Consider the following 18084-nt stretch of genomic DNA (forward strand, 5'->3'; position numbering starts at 1 on the left):
CCTGGCATACAGACAACCACCAAACCTGCAGCAACTAATTGTCCAAAGCTCCCTACGTGAAGCAACAGAAAATGGCACATCTCCCTGCCTACAGAAAAGATGTAAAACATGTCCTTACATTTATGATACAGATTGTGTAGTTATACCACACTGCCGACTAGAGCATCGCATAAGGAGATCTTTTTCCTACAGATCATCTAATATGGTCTACCTAATTCTCTGTATGAAATGTCCAGACACTGCCCTCTATGTGGGAGAAACTGGACAAACACTCAGCCAAAGAATGAACTTACACAGGTTCCACATTAAACATGGCAACAGAGATGTTCCTGTAGCAGCCCACTTCAACAGCCATGGACACTGTGAGAGGGACTTTAAAGAACACAGCAAGAGAGAAAAGAATGAGAAATTAAACTCGTGCTAAAATTTAACACATTACAACATGGTTTAAATAGAGACAAGAGTTTTATGGCTGGATATGAGAATTGTTTAAATCTCTCGGACTGTCCCAGACAACCAGACTACAGATCAACTTTGTTTTGAAACACTCATCAGAAACTTCAAAAGACTTTGCTGGACAGTAATCTTCTTAAAAGACCTTGACTATGCATTGTTCTCCTGTCTTGCTAAATGAATCTTAGCCTGAAACGGTCTATTAATTTTTTATATCTAAGATGTCTCACCTAAATGTTTTCCAATGCTGTATCTGTCCTGGTGTCTATATAAGCACAGAGAACTCCAGTTTCTTGCCTGAAGAGGAGGCCTGAGTTGCCTTGAAAGCTTCCATATTGTAATCTTTCTAGTTAGCCAGTAAAAGGTGTCATTTTGCTTAACTTCTCACTCCTGTCCATGAAAAAGTCATCTCAGATTCAGAGAGCATTGGAAGTATCGGATGGAAAGATTATTTCATCAGATTAGACCGCCCAGCAGACTCTGCTAGAGAATGCCCAGGAGGGGGTTGGTGGCTAGTTGTCCTAGGTTCCCAGGGCCAGTATTTATCAAGTGTCTCAGAATTACTCCTAGGAATTGCATTAAAAGTCTTATTATGATAAGAATGTGTACTACCTCACAGTAGGACTTAAGAAGTTGCAAGGCACCTTACCTCCAGTCCCAGCGAGGAGTAAGAGGTCAGGTCTGAGAATGAATATCATCACGATTTTACCATCCCCTTTGCCGTAAATTAACACTCATGATAATGTTTTGCAGTTTTCTGATACTAACACTAAGGCTTCACCACATTAATGATAATAGTATTCAAAGTAAAAGAAGAAGAAAAACATAAGGTAAGATATTGTGCTAAGCTGCACGTAATTGTTGGCACTTTGCGGCAGCATGAATAATATCGTAACGAGCACTGAGATGGACAGACCAAGACATGCACACCAACAATAATAATAATAATTCTTTGCATTTATATAGCGCTTTTCTTACTACTCAAAGCACAATTGCAGGTTAAGGGCCTTGCTCAAGGGCCCAACAGAGCAGAGTCCCTATTAGCATTTACGGGATTCGAACCGGCAACCCTCTGATTGCCAGTGTAGAGCCCTAGCCTCAGAGCCACACCAAATGAAAGTCACACCCGATAATGGGCATATGTATTTAATAATGAATGATCCACAGGGGTACTTTAAGAAGGATCACTTTCCTGCTGTTATGGCCATGGGCAATGCCTCATAAAGGAAGTTATACTAAAACTAGCATCTATTAATCCTGCACTGCTATAATCTTCCTTACCATCTCCTAGAGTCACTTGACATGTCTATCTCCATAATCCCCCTTATCTTCTATCCAATGCTCTGAGAGTTTCTGCCTGCTGCCTTCATCCTTCCCAGCTTATAAGGTGTAAAATAAATTGTTTCAGGTGTTCATGGAATGCAGAGCTCAGTGTAACTGTGTTACATTTCACTGTCAATCACCTGTCCAGCCCCACTTATCTTCAGGGTAATATACTTGCAACTTCTTCTTATTTCAGCTGCTCCCATTAGGGGTTGTCACAGCAGATCATTTTTTTCCATATCTTTCTGTCCTCTGCATCTTGTTCTGTTACATCCACCACTTTCATGTCCTCTCTCACCACATCCATATGTGCCCAACCACACTGCATAAATTGTTCATGAATGGTCTGAGGAACATGATAAAGAGTTCAAGGTGTTGAGTTGGCCTCCAAATTCCCCAGACCTGAATCAAATCAAGCATCTGTGGGATGTACTGGAAAAACAAGTCTGATCTATGGAGGCCCCACCTTGCAACTTATAGGAATTAATGAATCTGCTGCTAACATCTTGGTGCCAAATACCAAAGGACATAGGATGCCTCAATGGATCAGAGCTGTTTGGTGGCACAAGGAGAACCTACACAATATTAGGCAGCTGGTTTTAATGTTGTGAGTGAGATAAATTGGACATATATACTGAACACTTAACACAGGAATAGTGCACTGTACCTTATATGATTATTAAATTTCAAACAAATTTAGTCTTTACATGTCTATGAAATACAAACACAAAAATTGTAAGAATATCTAAACAAAGCACATAGTAACCTGATTGATTTCAACTTGTAATTAATTTTGTATACTCCTAGTAAAAGGAGTCCATTGTCAATCACAAAGCACCATCCATTTTTATTGCTAGAGCTGCAATGATAATTAAAATATGAATTCTATGAAGTTGCTATGATCTTTATTTAAATAAAAAAAAACTATAATTACCTTTACTTCACTATTAGCACTTAGACTTATCTTGCTCAACTGGTAGAATCCTAACTCACCTCTTTTAAGTCAGTGGGTAACTGATGTTATATACTATTTGAAATTGGAAAAAATCAAATTCCAACTTAGAGAATCCGTTCAAAACATTTTTAAAAGCTGGTAAGATCTAATCAGTAACGTTTCAGAATAAGCGTTTATATTGGGGAGAAGGACTCCTTTCTCTCTTTACTACTCTCAAAGTTTTATTCTGGCTGTTGGCCTTCCTCTCTTTCTCATGGGTTGGGGTTAAATTGAATTTAGTTTTGTTAAGTTTGACTTGATTGTATGGAATGTTACATGCTTTTAATAAATTCAATAAAAGATACAGACAAAATGTTTTTATGTTCCTAAAGCCAGTGGAAAATATTACATGCAAAACTACACTATTAAAATGTTAAAAATGTACTGATTAAATGCCAAAAGTGTAAACATAAGGCACATAGACAGAAGAATCCAGTGTCATTACTTTGTTTGTGCTTTCTACTGGATTTGAATACAGTTGTGTGAAAAACTATTTGCCCCCTTCCTGATTTCTTATTCTTTTGCATGTTTGTCACACAAAATGTTTCTGATCATCAAACACATTTAACCATTAGTCAAATATAACACAAGTAAACACAAAATGCAGTTTGTAAATGGTGGTTTTTATTATTTAGGGAGAAAAAAAAATCCAAACCTACATGGCCCTGTGTGAAAAAGTAATTGCCCCCTGAACCTAATAACTGGTTGGGCCACCCTTAGCAGCAATAACTGCAATCAAGCGTTTGCGATAACTTGCAATGAGTCTTTTACAGCGCTCTGGAGGAATTTTGGCCCACTCATCTTTGCAAAATTGTTGTAATTCAGCTTTATTTGAGGGTTTTCTAGCATGAACCGCCTTTTTAAGGTCATGCCATAGCACCTCAATTGGATTCAGGTCAGGACTTTGACTAGGCCACTCCAAAGTCTTCATTTTGTTTTTCTTCAGCCATTCAGAGGTGGATTTGCTGGTGTGTTTTGGGTCATTGTCCTGTTGCAGCACCCAAGATCGCTTCAGCTTGAGTTGACGAACAGATGGCCGGACATTCTCCTTCAGGATTTTTTTGGTAGACAGTAGAATTCATGATTCCATCTATCACAGCAAGCCTTCCAGGTCCTGAAGCAGCAAAACAACCCCAGACCATCACACTACCACCACCATATTTTACTGTTGGTATGATGTTCTTTTTCTGAAATGCTGTGTTCCTTTTACGCCAGATGTAACGGGACATTTGTCTTCCAAAAAGTTCAACTTTTGACTCATCAGTCCACAAGGTATTTTCCCAAAAGTCCTGGCAATCATTGAGATGTTTCTTAGCAAAATTGAGACGAGCCCTAATGTTCTTTTTGCTTAACAGTGGTTTGCGTCTTGGAAATCTGCCATGCAGGCCGTTTTTGCCCAGTCTCTTTCTTATGGTGGAGTCGTGAACACTGACCTTAATTGAGGCAAGTGAGGCCTGCAGTTCTTTAGACGTTGTCCTGGGGTCTTTTGTGACCTCTCGGATGAGTCGTCTCTGCGCTCTTGGGGTAATTTTGGTTGGCCGGCCACTCCTGGGAAGGTTCACCACTGTTCCATGTTTTTGCCATTTGTGGATAATGGCTCTCACTGTGGTTCGCTGGAGTCCCAAAGCTTTAGAAATGGCTTTATAACCTTTACCAGACTGATAGATCTCAATTACTTCTGTTCTCATTTGTTCCTGAATTTCTTTGGATCTTGGCATGATGTCTAGCTTTTGAGGTGCTTTTGGTCTACTTCTCTGTGTCAGGCAGCTCCTATTTAAGTGATTTCTTGATTGAAACAGGTGTGGCAGTAATCAGGCCTGGGGGTGGCTACGGAAATTGAACTCAGGTGTGATACACCACAGTTAGGTTATTGTTTAACAAGGGGGCAATTACTTTTTCACACAGGGCCATGTAGGTTTGGATTTTTTTTCTCCCTAAATAATAAACACCATCATTTAAAAACTGCATTTTGTGTTTACTTGTGTTATATTTGACTAATGGTTAAATGTGTTTGATGATCAGAAACATTTTGTGTGACAAACATGCAAAAGAATAAGAAATCAGGAAGGGGGTAAATAGTTTTTCACACCACTGTATATGAAAATAACTTTATTTTCAAATCAAAATCCAAATAAACAGTATAGCAGCCTTGACAGTTTCAAACTGTAGTTATTATTGTGTACTTCCAGAAAAGTGGCCCCTCATCAACTGCAAAGAGTCCAATACTCTCCCTCACTGGATTGAGGTTTAAATATACAAAAAGAAGTCAATAAAGTTTCAAAGCTAGAAGTGCACTACTGTATACTAATTACAATTTGAAATCAATACTAAAGTAATTATTTACATTGTTATTAACAAGCAGTTGACCACGTTCATGTCAGTCTATTATAATACTGAAGCAAAATGTACTGAATATTTTAAATACAAAAACATGCAAAAAATGTCATTGTGACAATGAATGCATAGCAAGCAAGTAATCAAAATTATCTTTAAATATCAGCTGACAATGTAGTCTGTAGTTATCCATAAAATATACTTTGATACAGGAAAGACATCAGTGAAGTGAAAAGTTTACAAACAAAAGGCTTTTGAATCATGTTGGCATTAGGCATTCGCAAACTGCATATAACCCAGTATATAGAGCCAAATTTAAAATAAAAACTCAAACCACAGTTAACATGTTATTTATAAAAAGTACAGCTGAACACAGATAAACAAGCTACAGTAAAATTCTTGTGATTGTGCACCACACCCTAACTCGCATGGGTTCTTGCAAATAAAAGGAAAGGTTCTTATATCCAAGTGACTGGGTTACAGTTTACACAGCGTAGTGAAGCTGAATTGGCTTATGTTCTTGAGACAGAACAGGTCTTCTAAATGTGGCCAGTGATATATAGTACCATCTTTTTTTCCTAAAGAGTGTTACTGTTACCACCACACATAGAGTTTTCCTCTGCATCTTCCTCTGCACTGGTATCTACGGTAAATGTACAGCAGTAACAAAGTCACTGCAGACTAGATTTAAAGCAGGTGCTTGTACTGAACATAATCAGTTCTTGAACAATACACTGGACCTTTACAACATGATATGCTGAGATGCATCCATTTACTAAGACAGAGAGAACTACATGGCCAAAACATCCTTTACTAAAATTCTTTGCATGTCCCAATCATGACCTACAACCCTCAACATTTTTGCATGTAGTTCTATTGTAATTGGCCTCTTTTAGCTGTGGATTTTGAACATAGCCAATCAATTGCACTTTATGACGACCCATTATGAACATGTAACAAAACAGGATTGTTACTAAATAAACATACTGTGACAAACACACTCTTTTGTCAAGAAAAACACTTTTACTCTTTTTCTTTATACTGGTAGTGTTGTACATACAGGTGCAAATGGCAATATTCAAATTAAACCTTCCTCCTTTTGTCCCGATACCGGGATGCATATATTAGGCAGCATCAGTTGGAGGAGATGGGCAAACTCCAACTTCAATAAAACAATCATTACCAAAGATTACAAAAAAGTGGTGGCTCTGAGGCTAAGGATCTGTACTAATATCAGAAAGGTTCAAATCCTGTTACTTCCAGAAGGGATCCTACTCTGTCAGGCCCTTGAAAATTGCTCCAGGGGTGCTGTACAATGACTGACCCTGTGCTCTGGACCCTGAAAGGTCAAACACATAGACAATTTCCGTTCAGGAATAAATAAAGTTTACCAAATGCCAAAAAAACCCCAACAAACTCTTTAAAGCTGAACATCAAAGAAATATTTAAAAGTGTTGTTTTAAATGCAGTGGCACAGAGCATCCTGGGATATCAAAGATATTATTTATCTTAATTCTCACAAGGAATTTGATAAGGTCCCACGTGAGAGGCTGGACATCAAACTGAAAGAAGTGTTAATTCAGGGCATAGTGTATAGATGTTTACAAAATTTGGGTAAAAACCAGGAAGCAAATGGTTATATGGTGCAAGGAAACTTATCAGAATTAGGTGTTGGTAATAGTGGTGTCCATCAGGGGTCAGTGCTGGGGTCACATGTTCTTTTTAACTTTTATAAATGGATAGAAATATAAATACCACATTAACTAAATTTGCTGATGATACCAAGCTAGGAGCAATGGCAGATTATCTAAAATCAGCTGAATCATTACAGACAGATCTGGACAGAATACAGGCATTGGGCAGAAAAAATTAATATAAGTAAAGATATTCAGATATGAAAACACAATGTGAGGTCTGAAATTTGAAAGTACCCTATACAAGTAGGGCCCAGCAGTCATAGTGAACTTGTCACTATGTACATCCAGACATTGGCTCAGAAGCCATTAAGATGTATACCAGAATGTTAGGTTATATAGCATGATGTGTAGAGTGCAAGTCATAGGAGGTTATGCTTAAGGTTTACAAACCACTGGTGAGGTGAGAAGGCACCAGGAATACTGTATACAGTTTTGGTCTTTAGGTTATAAAAAGACATAGAAGTACTAGAAAAAAAACCCAATGAAGAGCACCTAGGGTTCCTCACATGTCTTAACCCCACCACAATAAATAAAAATATGCTGTCACACACACGTGTGTTTAGGAGACAGCCAACAAGCCCTAAGGTGAGTGAAAACACAAGGGACGAAGGGGTGAATCATGACACTAACATATCTCTCTCTACCAACAGAACCTACGAAGGAAAATAATGACTCACCGCTTCCTGAGTCTGACACCGACTTGATGACGTCACTTCCTGATTTTCTTTTGTATAAATAGCCCCATATCAACCTCTGTTTTTTTTGTCAAATGGTTTTTGTTTTGATGTTATGCATATTATTGTGTCCTTGGGCTGGACATTATATGGAGCTACTCCCCAAACCTTCGTGAAGTTGTCACGGGCTTTCTTTACTTATTACAATGCATATAACTAAAAGTAATACTACAATAATATAATGATGTGAATTTATATGGAGTACTTTGTACAATTTTTGGTCTCCATGTTACAAAATGGATGGATGGATGGATGTTACAAAAAAGCTCTAGGAAAAGCCAAGAGAAAAGTGACTAGTCTGATTCTCTATCTGTGAGGGAAGATTAAAGGAGCTGAACCAAACGGGAGGTTAAAAGGTGACATGATTGAAGTTTTTAAATTAAAAAAAGGAGTTAGTACAGTGGATCCAGATTGGTACTTTAAAATAAGGTCAAATAGGGACACATAGTTGGGAAGATTGTTAAGGGTAAATTCAACACAAAAATTAGAAAGCTTTTCTTCATGCGGAAAACCATAGACAAATGGCATAAATTACAAATTAGTGTGGTAGACAGTAGGACTTCTGAAATCTTCAATACTCGATATAATTTTGGAGAAATTAGATGGATAAAATTAGTGAGCTTTGCTGGGCTGAATGACCTGTTCTCATCAAAATATTTCTAATGTTCTAAACCCTTTGGTGTGTGTGCACAGCTTTCCAATTTAGTGATGGAGCTTTAAGGTGCCTATATTAATATAAGGGTGGTCTGTGGTTCTCCTTTTTTTTAAATCACACATTTGTACTTCTGGCCCAGGCTTTTCCCAGTTGAGCCAAATGCAACACACACCAGAGAAGAAGTACTAAAATCCAATACCATTTACTCTTTCAAAAGGTAACCACTGTAATTTGAAGCAAAAAAAGAAATCAATGCCAGGAATTGAACGATCATAAACAATTACAGTGCATCTTGATTTTTACCCACATCTGAGAAGGATCACACTAAATTTCATAAAGCTACCAAGGAAGCCTACACACGCTTCTTCTACTTTGTGGAAAAATAGCCAGCAGTATGATGCTCCTGTTTCGAAAAAGCCCAGAATTATGATGCAGACAAAAAATAACAAAGTATGTAGGAAGTCAAGTTTTGAATGTTTGTTGGCCTCATTAGCACAGCTACTGGATGTGCAGGGTGCAGTTTCAGTGGGGCAGTGTGTGCCATCTGTGTATTATTTCAATGTTATTTTGATTTGCCCTTTTTCACTACAAAGCTATTATATTCTAAGCTGTCAGATGACTTTATCAGATGGTATCAAATTGATCTGTTGTCAATCGAGACAGTCCAGGCATAAAACATCCTATTGTATAATCAAAATTGAAGTCAGGTGTGTGTGAACGTGCATGTTTTGCTAGACAATAGCAAAAGAGGAGCAGAAATCATCAGTTAAATATTTTTATACTGTATTAAAGAGATGAGTGCTTTGTGACTTGAAACACGCATCTCTATTGCTCTTTTACGGATGCTGGAAGAACCTACGAAACACCTGGGATGACCAGTTTGGTTTCGTTTTGATGCCAGTCATGCACTGCATTAAAGGGACCCTTAATATTCATGTCTGGCTGTTTTGTTGCACCAGCAGGAGTAGAGTATGTAGGGCTTGTGTGGCTTTGGAGTGCAGTCATATGCGGTCCAGTTTAAGAGATAATGGTCGAGATTCCTCAAAAGAGCTTAAAGCCAGAAGTAAATGAACACATTCCTGGTGTTGACCAACGTGTCTCCTCTCACTCAAGTGTGGAGTTATAACTGTGAAGCCGATTACAGAAGTTGAGTGTTCCTAGACATTTTAAAGAATTCTGCACATACATATGAAAATCTGGTATGGCACAACCAGAATTTTCATGCCAAACGTGAGGGTGATTCACACAGCTATTTGATTAATACTGTCCCTTCAAATATCATCATCTCTTCATGTTGTATGTGTTAAAAGAATTTGTTTCTCTCAACTTTTTTAAAGGATATGCCAGCATTTTTACTGGCCAAGGATCTGTTCTATGTCTTGAATGATGATTATTGTTTTACTAACAATGTATTTGAGAAATGAGAAAAGCGCTATATAAATGTAATGAATTATTATTTTTATTATCATTTGATTTTTAAAATTCTCTTTCAGTAATATGTGAGAAATATGATTGAATGAAAACAAACATTTTATTATATGGATATTGTTATCTGTCTATGAATGGTTCTGCATTGTGCTGGGGAGACAGAGAGACAGAATCTCATGTGACTGGCTGCAGAGCCTAACCTAATGTCTTGGGATGTTTAATATTTGGTATTTCAAAGTATTTATTGTTTGTTTTACCTTCACATAAATTTTATTATGGAATACTTATTACAGACTTTTGACTTGCAACTGCACTGAACTTTATTATTCTGACTTTTATTTAATAAACATGCACTTTGTACAACTAAACCTGGTTGTTGTGTTCTGCACCCACCTGGGTTATGAACTACTGCTGGGTCAAATGGACAGTGTCACATACTTGTGATTAGGAGACAACTTGAGGGCTCATCCAGTTGCAATTATACCCCAAGACGAGGACTGGCAGTGTTACCTAATGCTTTCCCTCTTTTTTGTTCCAACAGATCAGACAACCACCAGTCCCCATGACACCACTTCTGGGTTGTCGTTTCCTGGCCCTGACCCTTCTAGTCTAGCTTCCTCTTAAGGGGCAGTGCTGCCATCTTTGCCACAGTAAATGATCTTACACTCCAAAAGACCTTTGAAACTTTTTGCCTCCTTCCCTTAATTCTGGCCATCATATATACAGCATTTGACTTTGAGGAGCCCCAACTCTTTCTAACTGTCCCTTGTTTTTATTACAGTAGCGTAGTCCGCAGGGTTCTACTTGAAGATGTTGGAACAAGTGGTCCTGACTAGGCTGGTAGCTGCCCTGACAGAGGAAGTCCAGGTGCTGTGGATACAGGTAGGGAACCTGTGCCCCATCTCTTTCTAAATGTCCTTTGTTTTTATTATAAACGTTTTGTGTCAAGTATGCACCCTTGATGTTGACTTCTGGCAACTACAATTTGAATAGCAGGACAGGTATTTTCTAACATGAAGATGGGAAGATGAACAGGGCGCTCTCTGAATATTTTTAAATATGAACAATCTGGCAGATCAAATATTTATTTAGTTCTTTCATTTTTGTAGTCAAATAGCAGCCATAAGTGCAGTGCCCACCAAATGCTATATAATGATAACACATGTAACATTTGGGGATTAAGTTAATATTTATGACACTCTCATGTATGATTATTCAATTGGATAAATCAAGGGAGATAAGCAAAAAGACGGGCATTTACCTTTCACGGTCACATTGAGTGCAGAACTTGAAAAAGTGAAACTTGTCTGGTTGAACTCATTGCAAGCCTGACAATGATACATCCCCGAATGTCTCACTTGCACGTTATTAATAATCAGTGAATTATTGAGAAATATGACTTCTTCTGATTGCTCCAACAATTTCTTATTAAAATACCATTTGAATTTGACATAAGTGGCATTTCCTTCATAACAGTGCATCGTGAGTGTTTCTCCTTGCCATAAGTCATCTAGGTCAGTATCATTATATATAGCAATACTATTGACAGGAACTGCAAAGAGAGAGAGACACAATGAATTTTGCCATCATTTTTTGCTCACGTTTATAAGAAGAGACATTTTTACAGTTTTGGAACAAATGTGTGACTTTTTCATAACAAGGACCGTTTTAAAACTTTGCAAACATGGACACTAAGACTCTAAAGTCATATGCTGTGATCTTGCTTAGTAAAATACAGTTTAGGTTTTATTCATTCACACATGTACACATAGATATACCTCATCATTTGTCAACATACAATGCATACAGTATATGCAGTAAAGTAAAACAATAATCATAAGTATGATTTAAACCAAATCACATAAATATGAGTAAATAAATCATAATCAAATTTATATTATATTAATTTCATACTTGAATAACACTATGTGTATACAACTGGTTATGCACTCATTTCATGTCATTTTTCTTACTTAGCTGTGAAAAAGTAGTTGCCCACTCTGATTTTTTTCTGAATTATTACATATTTACACAATATACTGTATATTACAAGATCTTCAAACAAGATTTAATATCTGACACAGGGATTCAGAGTGAAAAACATACTGTAATACAAAATTGTTACTATTTGTTTATTAAAGAACTCATGTATATGTTGTACACATCTTCTTATTCTTATTTCTTTTGAAAACTGAACAATGTGGGCATGCCTAAAAAACCTTTGTCCATTTCACATAGTTAAAGATATGTACAACAGAGGTAAAAATCTTAGTTACTCACATTTTCAGTTTTCATTCTGTTTTTATTTTATTTCAAAGGGATCATCCCTAAATTGGCCTATCCACTACTCCTCTTATTTTTTAGACTGTAAGGTAATTTACTTTTAGAGAGTTAGGGTAAGTTAATGGTGTAACTGCTATGTGGGCCTCTGTTAACATATTGCTCACACACGTAGGTTGTTTTATATTAAGATGAAGCTAAGCCAGAGTTACATCTTAAACAGTAAGTAGATCATACCTATTACAGCAAGGTAGATGGGTTGACTCAGTTGGACTTTTCCTGTTGAATTGTATATTCCTTTACATGTGTACTCTCCATCAGATGTTATTTTCACCACAAGTGGAAATTCAGCAACATTATTTGTCGAGATGTATTCTCCCATGGGCCGCAAAGTACCCTTCCTTAATAGATGGTATTCAATTTCCTGTGCATGTCCTGTTGTACTGCAAGTGAAGTCAATTATAGAGCCAAGTAAAGCCATAGACGGACCAAAGATGTCTGATGAACAAAATGAAACAATAATACAGTTAAGGGTCCATAACGATAGATAGATAGATAGATAGATAGATAGATAGATAGATAGATAGATAGATAGATAGATAGATAGATAGATAGATAGATAGATAGATAGATAGATAGATACTTTATTAATCCCAAGGGGAAATTAAAAAATACTCCAGTTAATACAATTAATCTATCTAAAATATACAGCCTGTCTCAAGCTGTCACTTCAAAGGTATCTCTTGAGTGTACGTAGAACTTTTTTAAATTGATTCAATTTGAGGATTAGGATTACTCTCTGAATGGTCACAAAATCTGTTGCTGACTATGTATTTCTAGGACAAAAACACACCACAAAATAAATTGTAATAAAATTACAGCTATCAAACTTAGCACATACTATAAGGCAGATCTAAAATCTTATACAGATTTAAAAAATACTAGTCATTGAAGACAGAAGCAGGCTACTAAATACTATATATAATCATATATAATGTTTTTGTTTCATTAGCCCATTAGTTATCTTCATAATTTTCTATGTAAAAGAAAGTCTTTTATGAAACATTACCAAATGTCCACAAAACTCCAGAAGACGTTTCTGTAGAGATATCCTGCCCTGATACATGCATTCATACACAAACACTTGGTTCCTTTTAAATAATTTAGCCTTCATTGGCAATATGACAGCAGAGAAAATAACCCAGAATAGTTATTTTTATAATGACACAGGCCTGACTAGTGGAATGAGTGGGATGGGATGGCTGCAGTTTTTTCCCAGTGAGTAATGCAAAATAACATAAGGATGAAGAGAGAGTGCTTCCAAGGCCATACATTCTGTGGTAATTAATTTATCTTGTTATGATATTTTAATAGTTGTGAAGTTGGGAATTTTATATCATAAAGTAATTAAGCACATTTAGCAAAGTTCACTATATAATGTAAAAGCACTTCTAAGCAACCTACTGTACCCGGCTAGCAACAGAAAGCAGCCAATGATGATAAGAAACTTTGTATGATGTAAGTGATCTAATTCTGTACCTTTTACTTGTGTATAAAAAAGACCTCATCTAGCAGAAAAGGTGGGCACCTTGTTACTGAATGCTGTGTGCTTCTAATTACAGCATCATGTGACAGGAGTGCTCCCTCTTTGAAGAGAATAAATGGTACATGATTTAAACTTTATCCTGCCTGTTATTTCTTAGGAGTTTAAGGTCACTCGGGGGTGATGGTCATTATTATCACAATTTCAACAGCATGCTGGGTGGCAGCATCCCTGTTATTGAGCTCCCATTTACATACCTGCAGGGCCTCATGGGAGTTATATTCTGAGTGGGCAGCACTGTTGGTGTACTTGGATGCCACTGGAGGAACCTCCAGGTAGAAGGCTCTGATATCATGTACTGGTTGCATCTGACCAGGAAGTGCCCACAGGACCAGCTTGAAGAGAAACCCTTGCACTTTAGCCAGGACAATCAGGTGGGAGCACATGAGAACAACACTCACCTGATGAGGAAGACGGAGGATGAAGGAAGAAAACATGGCCTGTACTCTATTTTTGTGGTGCTTTTGGGACCTTAAAAGAGATGGTTTTGTGTTGAATAAAGATACTTTTGGACTAAAACTGGTGTCTGCTGCTGCAGCTGTGTCTGAATTTTGGGGTCTGAAACACCCTCTATATGCAATAGTAGATAGAAGTCTTTATATCCTTGATGTTAAACAATCAAAAATGGGGCTTCTAATATTACCCCACTTTATTAATATTCTGTTGTAAATGCTGTTCCAGTCATTTATGAAAAGGATACTTAGCAACAGTTTTATTTGTGTCACCAAATGAGAGCACACCATATTTTATTCGGTTAAAATAACTGCCATACATCTACCCTTCTATTCAATTTTAAGTAATGTTTTGATAACTAGCATGGATTAATAGAGGAAAGCTTATGTTGTCAAAAATAGCATCTTGAAGTAACAAAGCAAAATCATACCACAATAGAAGGTAAGGGTTTATACATCACATCTCTTGTTAACCCAGGGAAGGGAAACTGGCTCAGTATATTTCAATTTAAACTTTTAGACATGTGATCTTTGCAGCTTGGTTCGAAGCTAAGAATATATTTTTAAACAAACACAATGCAAACATTGAAAATCACAGCTACACCTAAGCAAAATTACTGACAAAGGAATTGTGTTTTGTATACAGTAGTATTTATTGCATTTATTGACTACAAGTGACTTGAAATTTCTTTTGAAATCAGTTTCTGAACTCTGAATTTTGAAGCTGAGACAGCAGCACAAGTTATTGTCAAAATAAAAATTCCTAGAAAGTTTGGAACTCTCTTAAAAATGCCTCATCGTTATTCTGCTAGTCTGTTGGACTGAAGTACAATAACTGTGGAGATAACAGTATGAGGTAAATGTGGTATCTACCATAACTGTGCCATCCTTATATCCATTTATATGTACTTACCAATCCGTGAAGCATAGTCTACAGTTGTCTGTTCATGGGTATCTTGAAAGAAAAACACAACATTAAGAATACTTGCATTCCATCTAAGGCTTATTCATGTTCTGTTAGTATGCTGAACTGCATTAAGCACAATAACTCAGCTGTTGAGGTCTTGGTTTACCACAGTTATGCCATATACTTTTTCATCTAAGTGCACTTACATTTTTGTAAATGCATATGACACACTGCTGGAATACCACCTTTGAAAACCTGGTAGTCCAGTTACACTTGTTTTGTAGCCCAGCTTTATGTAAAGGGTGCAGGACTACCTGCAACTTTTTATAGCAACATTTATTTGTAAAGTTGTGTTGTACATGACTGCAGATCACTCTTCTACCATAATATAAACACAATTAACAAACAGGTTTTTTTTTAAAGAGTTACTAGGGGGCTATGCCCCCTGCTCACTTCACTTGCCAACCCCTGTGTGGGCCCTACTCGCTAGTCATTTCCCGGATCTGCCCCTTGCAACGAATCGTGCTGGGATTTTGGATAATCACGAATATCAACTCTGTCTTTGATATCTCTGTCTTTTGAAACTATTATTGCTGACATTTCGTCATGTTTTTTTATATATGCGAGCCTAATCTTTCAGATCCGTATAGAAATCCAAGAAAACTTCTTTGTCCATTTTTTTCAGATAAATTTCGTGTGAAGTGCGATACTTTTGGACGTATGGATTTGTATCCATTATTGGCTGTAGAATTTCTAATACGTTCGATCATTTAACTCTTTCGATTCTATGTTGCATCACTTCTCCGTGATCATAAATATAAACCTGACCGAATTGTGGTTTCTTAGAAATTAAACTTGTAGCAGCTTTAATTGTTGCGGGACCACAAATTCTCATAGCGTTTGGTCCTAAATCGTGTAAATCTATGTTTTGAGCATTGAATGATGCAAACACGAACAGATTATTGTAGATTCTGATATTTTGCCTATAGTGTTTGTGGATTTCACTTTCACCAAATAACAAATCTTTTATTTCTCACTGATACGTCTCTTTATTGGAAAGAAACACTATTTTTCTCTGATGGCAACACAAATTAGACGATCTACAAGTCTCCTACTTAAACTTTAAAGCCAAACAATCTCTCTATGTCCATATATTCAATCTCTTTTCGCTGTTCCGTTATTTCACAGAGTAATGACTTCCGTTTGTTAGGGCTAATGCGATCTTTAGTATCAGTTTTTTGAGAATTTTGAATTTTAGTACTTTCATAATCTCTAACCTGCTCTGCATGTGTATCGCCCCAACGTTTTTGAACCTCTTTACAACATTCTACTTTGTCTTCTACTCTTTGTCTTTTCTTCTTCTACTGTTTGTCTTTTATTTCCTCCCCCGCTTGGACCTGTTAGGTTTTCAATTCATCTCTTGGCACAAAGTCTCTTCTCGCAGGACTTGAAATTATCTCTCTGGAAAAGTCTCGTCTCGTCTCTCTGAAAAAGTCTTGTCTCATCCCAAGATTTTTTTTATATAATAGAGAGATGTCATGATGATGTGAAATCTTTTTCCATTGTACACAATAATATTTTTTTTAAATGAACTGAAATACTGCATTAATACTGCATTCTGGTTTTTTTTCAGACCAAATTTAGACCCTATTCATTACTATCTGTCAAAACAGGCGGAGTGGTGGCTCTGAGGCTAAGGATCTGCGCTGGTATCCCGAAGGTTGCCGGTTCGAATCCCTGTCACTGCCAAAAGAGATCCTACTCTGCTGGGCCCTTGAGCAAGGCCCTTAACCTGTAATTGCTCCAGGGGGCGCTGTACAATGGCTGACCCTGCGCTCTGACCCCAAGGGGTATGTGAAAACTAACAAACACTGTTGTAAGTCGCTCTGGATAAGAGCGTCTGCTAAATGATGTAAATGTAAATGTAAAACATTATCAGTTTGACTTTGAGGGTTATTCTGACATGCAATATGTCCTTTACAGTGTCATATGGCTTTAGCTGACCACAGCCAGCGATCTGTGTATACAGCTGTATTTCAATAAGTCATGCTTGGACCATTACGAGTGTCCAAGTGTTATAAAGGTGAGGTTTAGGCCTGCAAAAAATATGTTCACACTGTGCAGTGTAGGGATAATAGTAGGGAGCATGTTCACAACCTTCGATATACCTGTTAAGAACATCTTATTTATTTTTAAAAAGATTCCCCTCACTCCCTTTCTGTGACTGCATAAGGCAAGATTTGTTTGTAATGCAGTATAGCCCTCTGATTTCCAAATGTTGGTGTCCACTTCCTAAGGTTGAACACCTGAAAATCTGTAACATAAGCACTGTTTTAACATTCAAGCTATCACAGGTGATCCAAGCTGCTGAAACTTTAGGTCACTTTCTCTGCTGTAGTAAACCCTGTCAGTTGAAAAGAGTTACCTAAACAGTTGTGGCGAGCGCCCTCTTCTACGCAGTGGTGTGCTGGGGAGGCAGCATTAAGAGGAAAGACGCCTCACGCCTGGACAAACTGGTGAGGAAGGCAGGCTCTATTGTTGGCATGGAGCTGGACAGTTTAACATCTTTGGCAGAGCGAAGGGCGCTCAGCAGGCTCCTATCAATTATGGAGAATCCACTGCATCCACTAAACAGTGTCATCTCCAGACAGAAGAGCAGCTTCAGCGACAGACTGCTGTCACTGTCCTGCTCCACTGACAGATTGAGGAGATCGTTCCTACCCCAAACTATGCGACTCTTCAATTCCACCCGGGGGGGGGGGGTAAACGTTAACATTTAACATTATACAAAGTTATTGTCTGTTTTTCACCTGCATTATTATCATTCTTTAATTTAATATTATTTATTGTATCAGTATGCTGCTGCTGAAGAATGTGAATTTCCCATTGGGATTAATAAAGTATCTATCTATCTATCTATCTATCTATCTATCTATCTATCTATCTATCTATCTATCTATCTATCTATCTATCTATCTATCTATCTATCAATATACATTTTTGTTTCCAAATTGTACATTTCATGAAATGACTTAGCACTGAATTAGCCTTTGGTAGATATTGCAGTTTGACTAGTACATTAAACAATCTAATGCTACTATGCTTTCTTACCTTTTAATACTAAAATTAGTTTTACTGAAAACTAAGGTTATACCACTTTTACATGTGATTTCCTGATGCAAACATCACAGTATATTTTCTGATATGACTGTGATAAACGTCTC

General features: G+C 37.2%; 1 protein-coding gene across 3 annotated transcripts in view; it reads right to left on the minus strand.

Moving 5' to 3' along the window:
* The window catches only part of si:dkey-93h22.7 (uncharacterized), a 59868-nt gene that overhangs the window by 18388 nt on the left and 23396 nt on the right, over nucleotides 1-18084 (minus strand). For all 3 annotated transcript variants that reach the window (XM_028819173.2, XM_051936254.1, XM_051936255.1), the window contains 3 exons: nucleotides 14867-14908; nucleotides 12136-12396; nucleotides 10880-11170 (listed from right to left, as the gene is read on the minus strand). In XM_028819173.2, coding sequence (XP_028675006.1) covers nucleotides 10880-11170; nucleotides 12136-12396; nucleotides 14867-14908 — 594 coding nt within the window. The remainder of the gene's footprint in view (nucleotides 1-10879; nucleotides 11171-12135; nucleotides 12397-14866; nucleotides 14909-18084) is intronic.

This window comes from Erpetoichthys calabaricus, chromosome 14 (genome assembly GCF_900747795.2).
Source record: "Erpetoichthys calabaricus chromosome 14, fErpCal1.3, whole genome shotgun sequence".
Classification (NCBI taxonomy): Eukaryota; Metazoa; Chordata; class Cladistia; order Polypteriformes; family Polypteridae; genus Erpetoichthys; species Erpetoichthys calabaricus.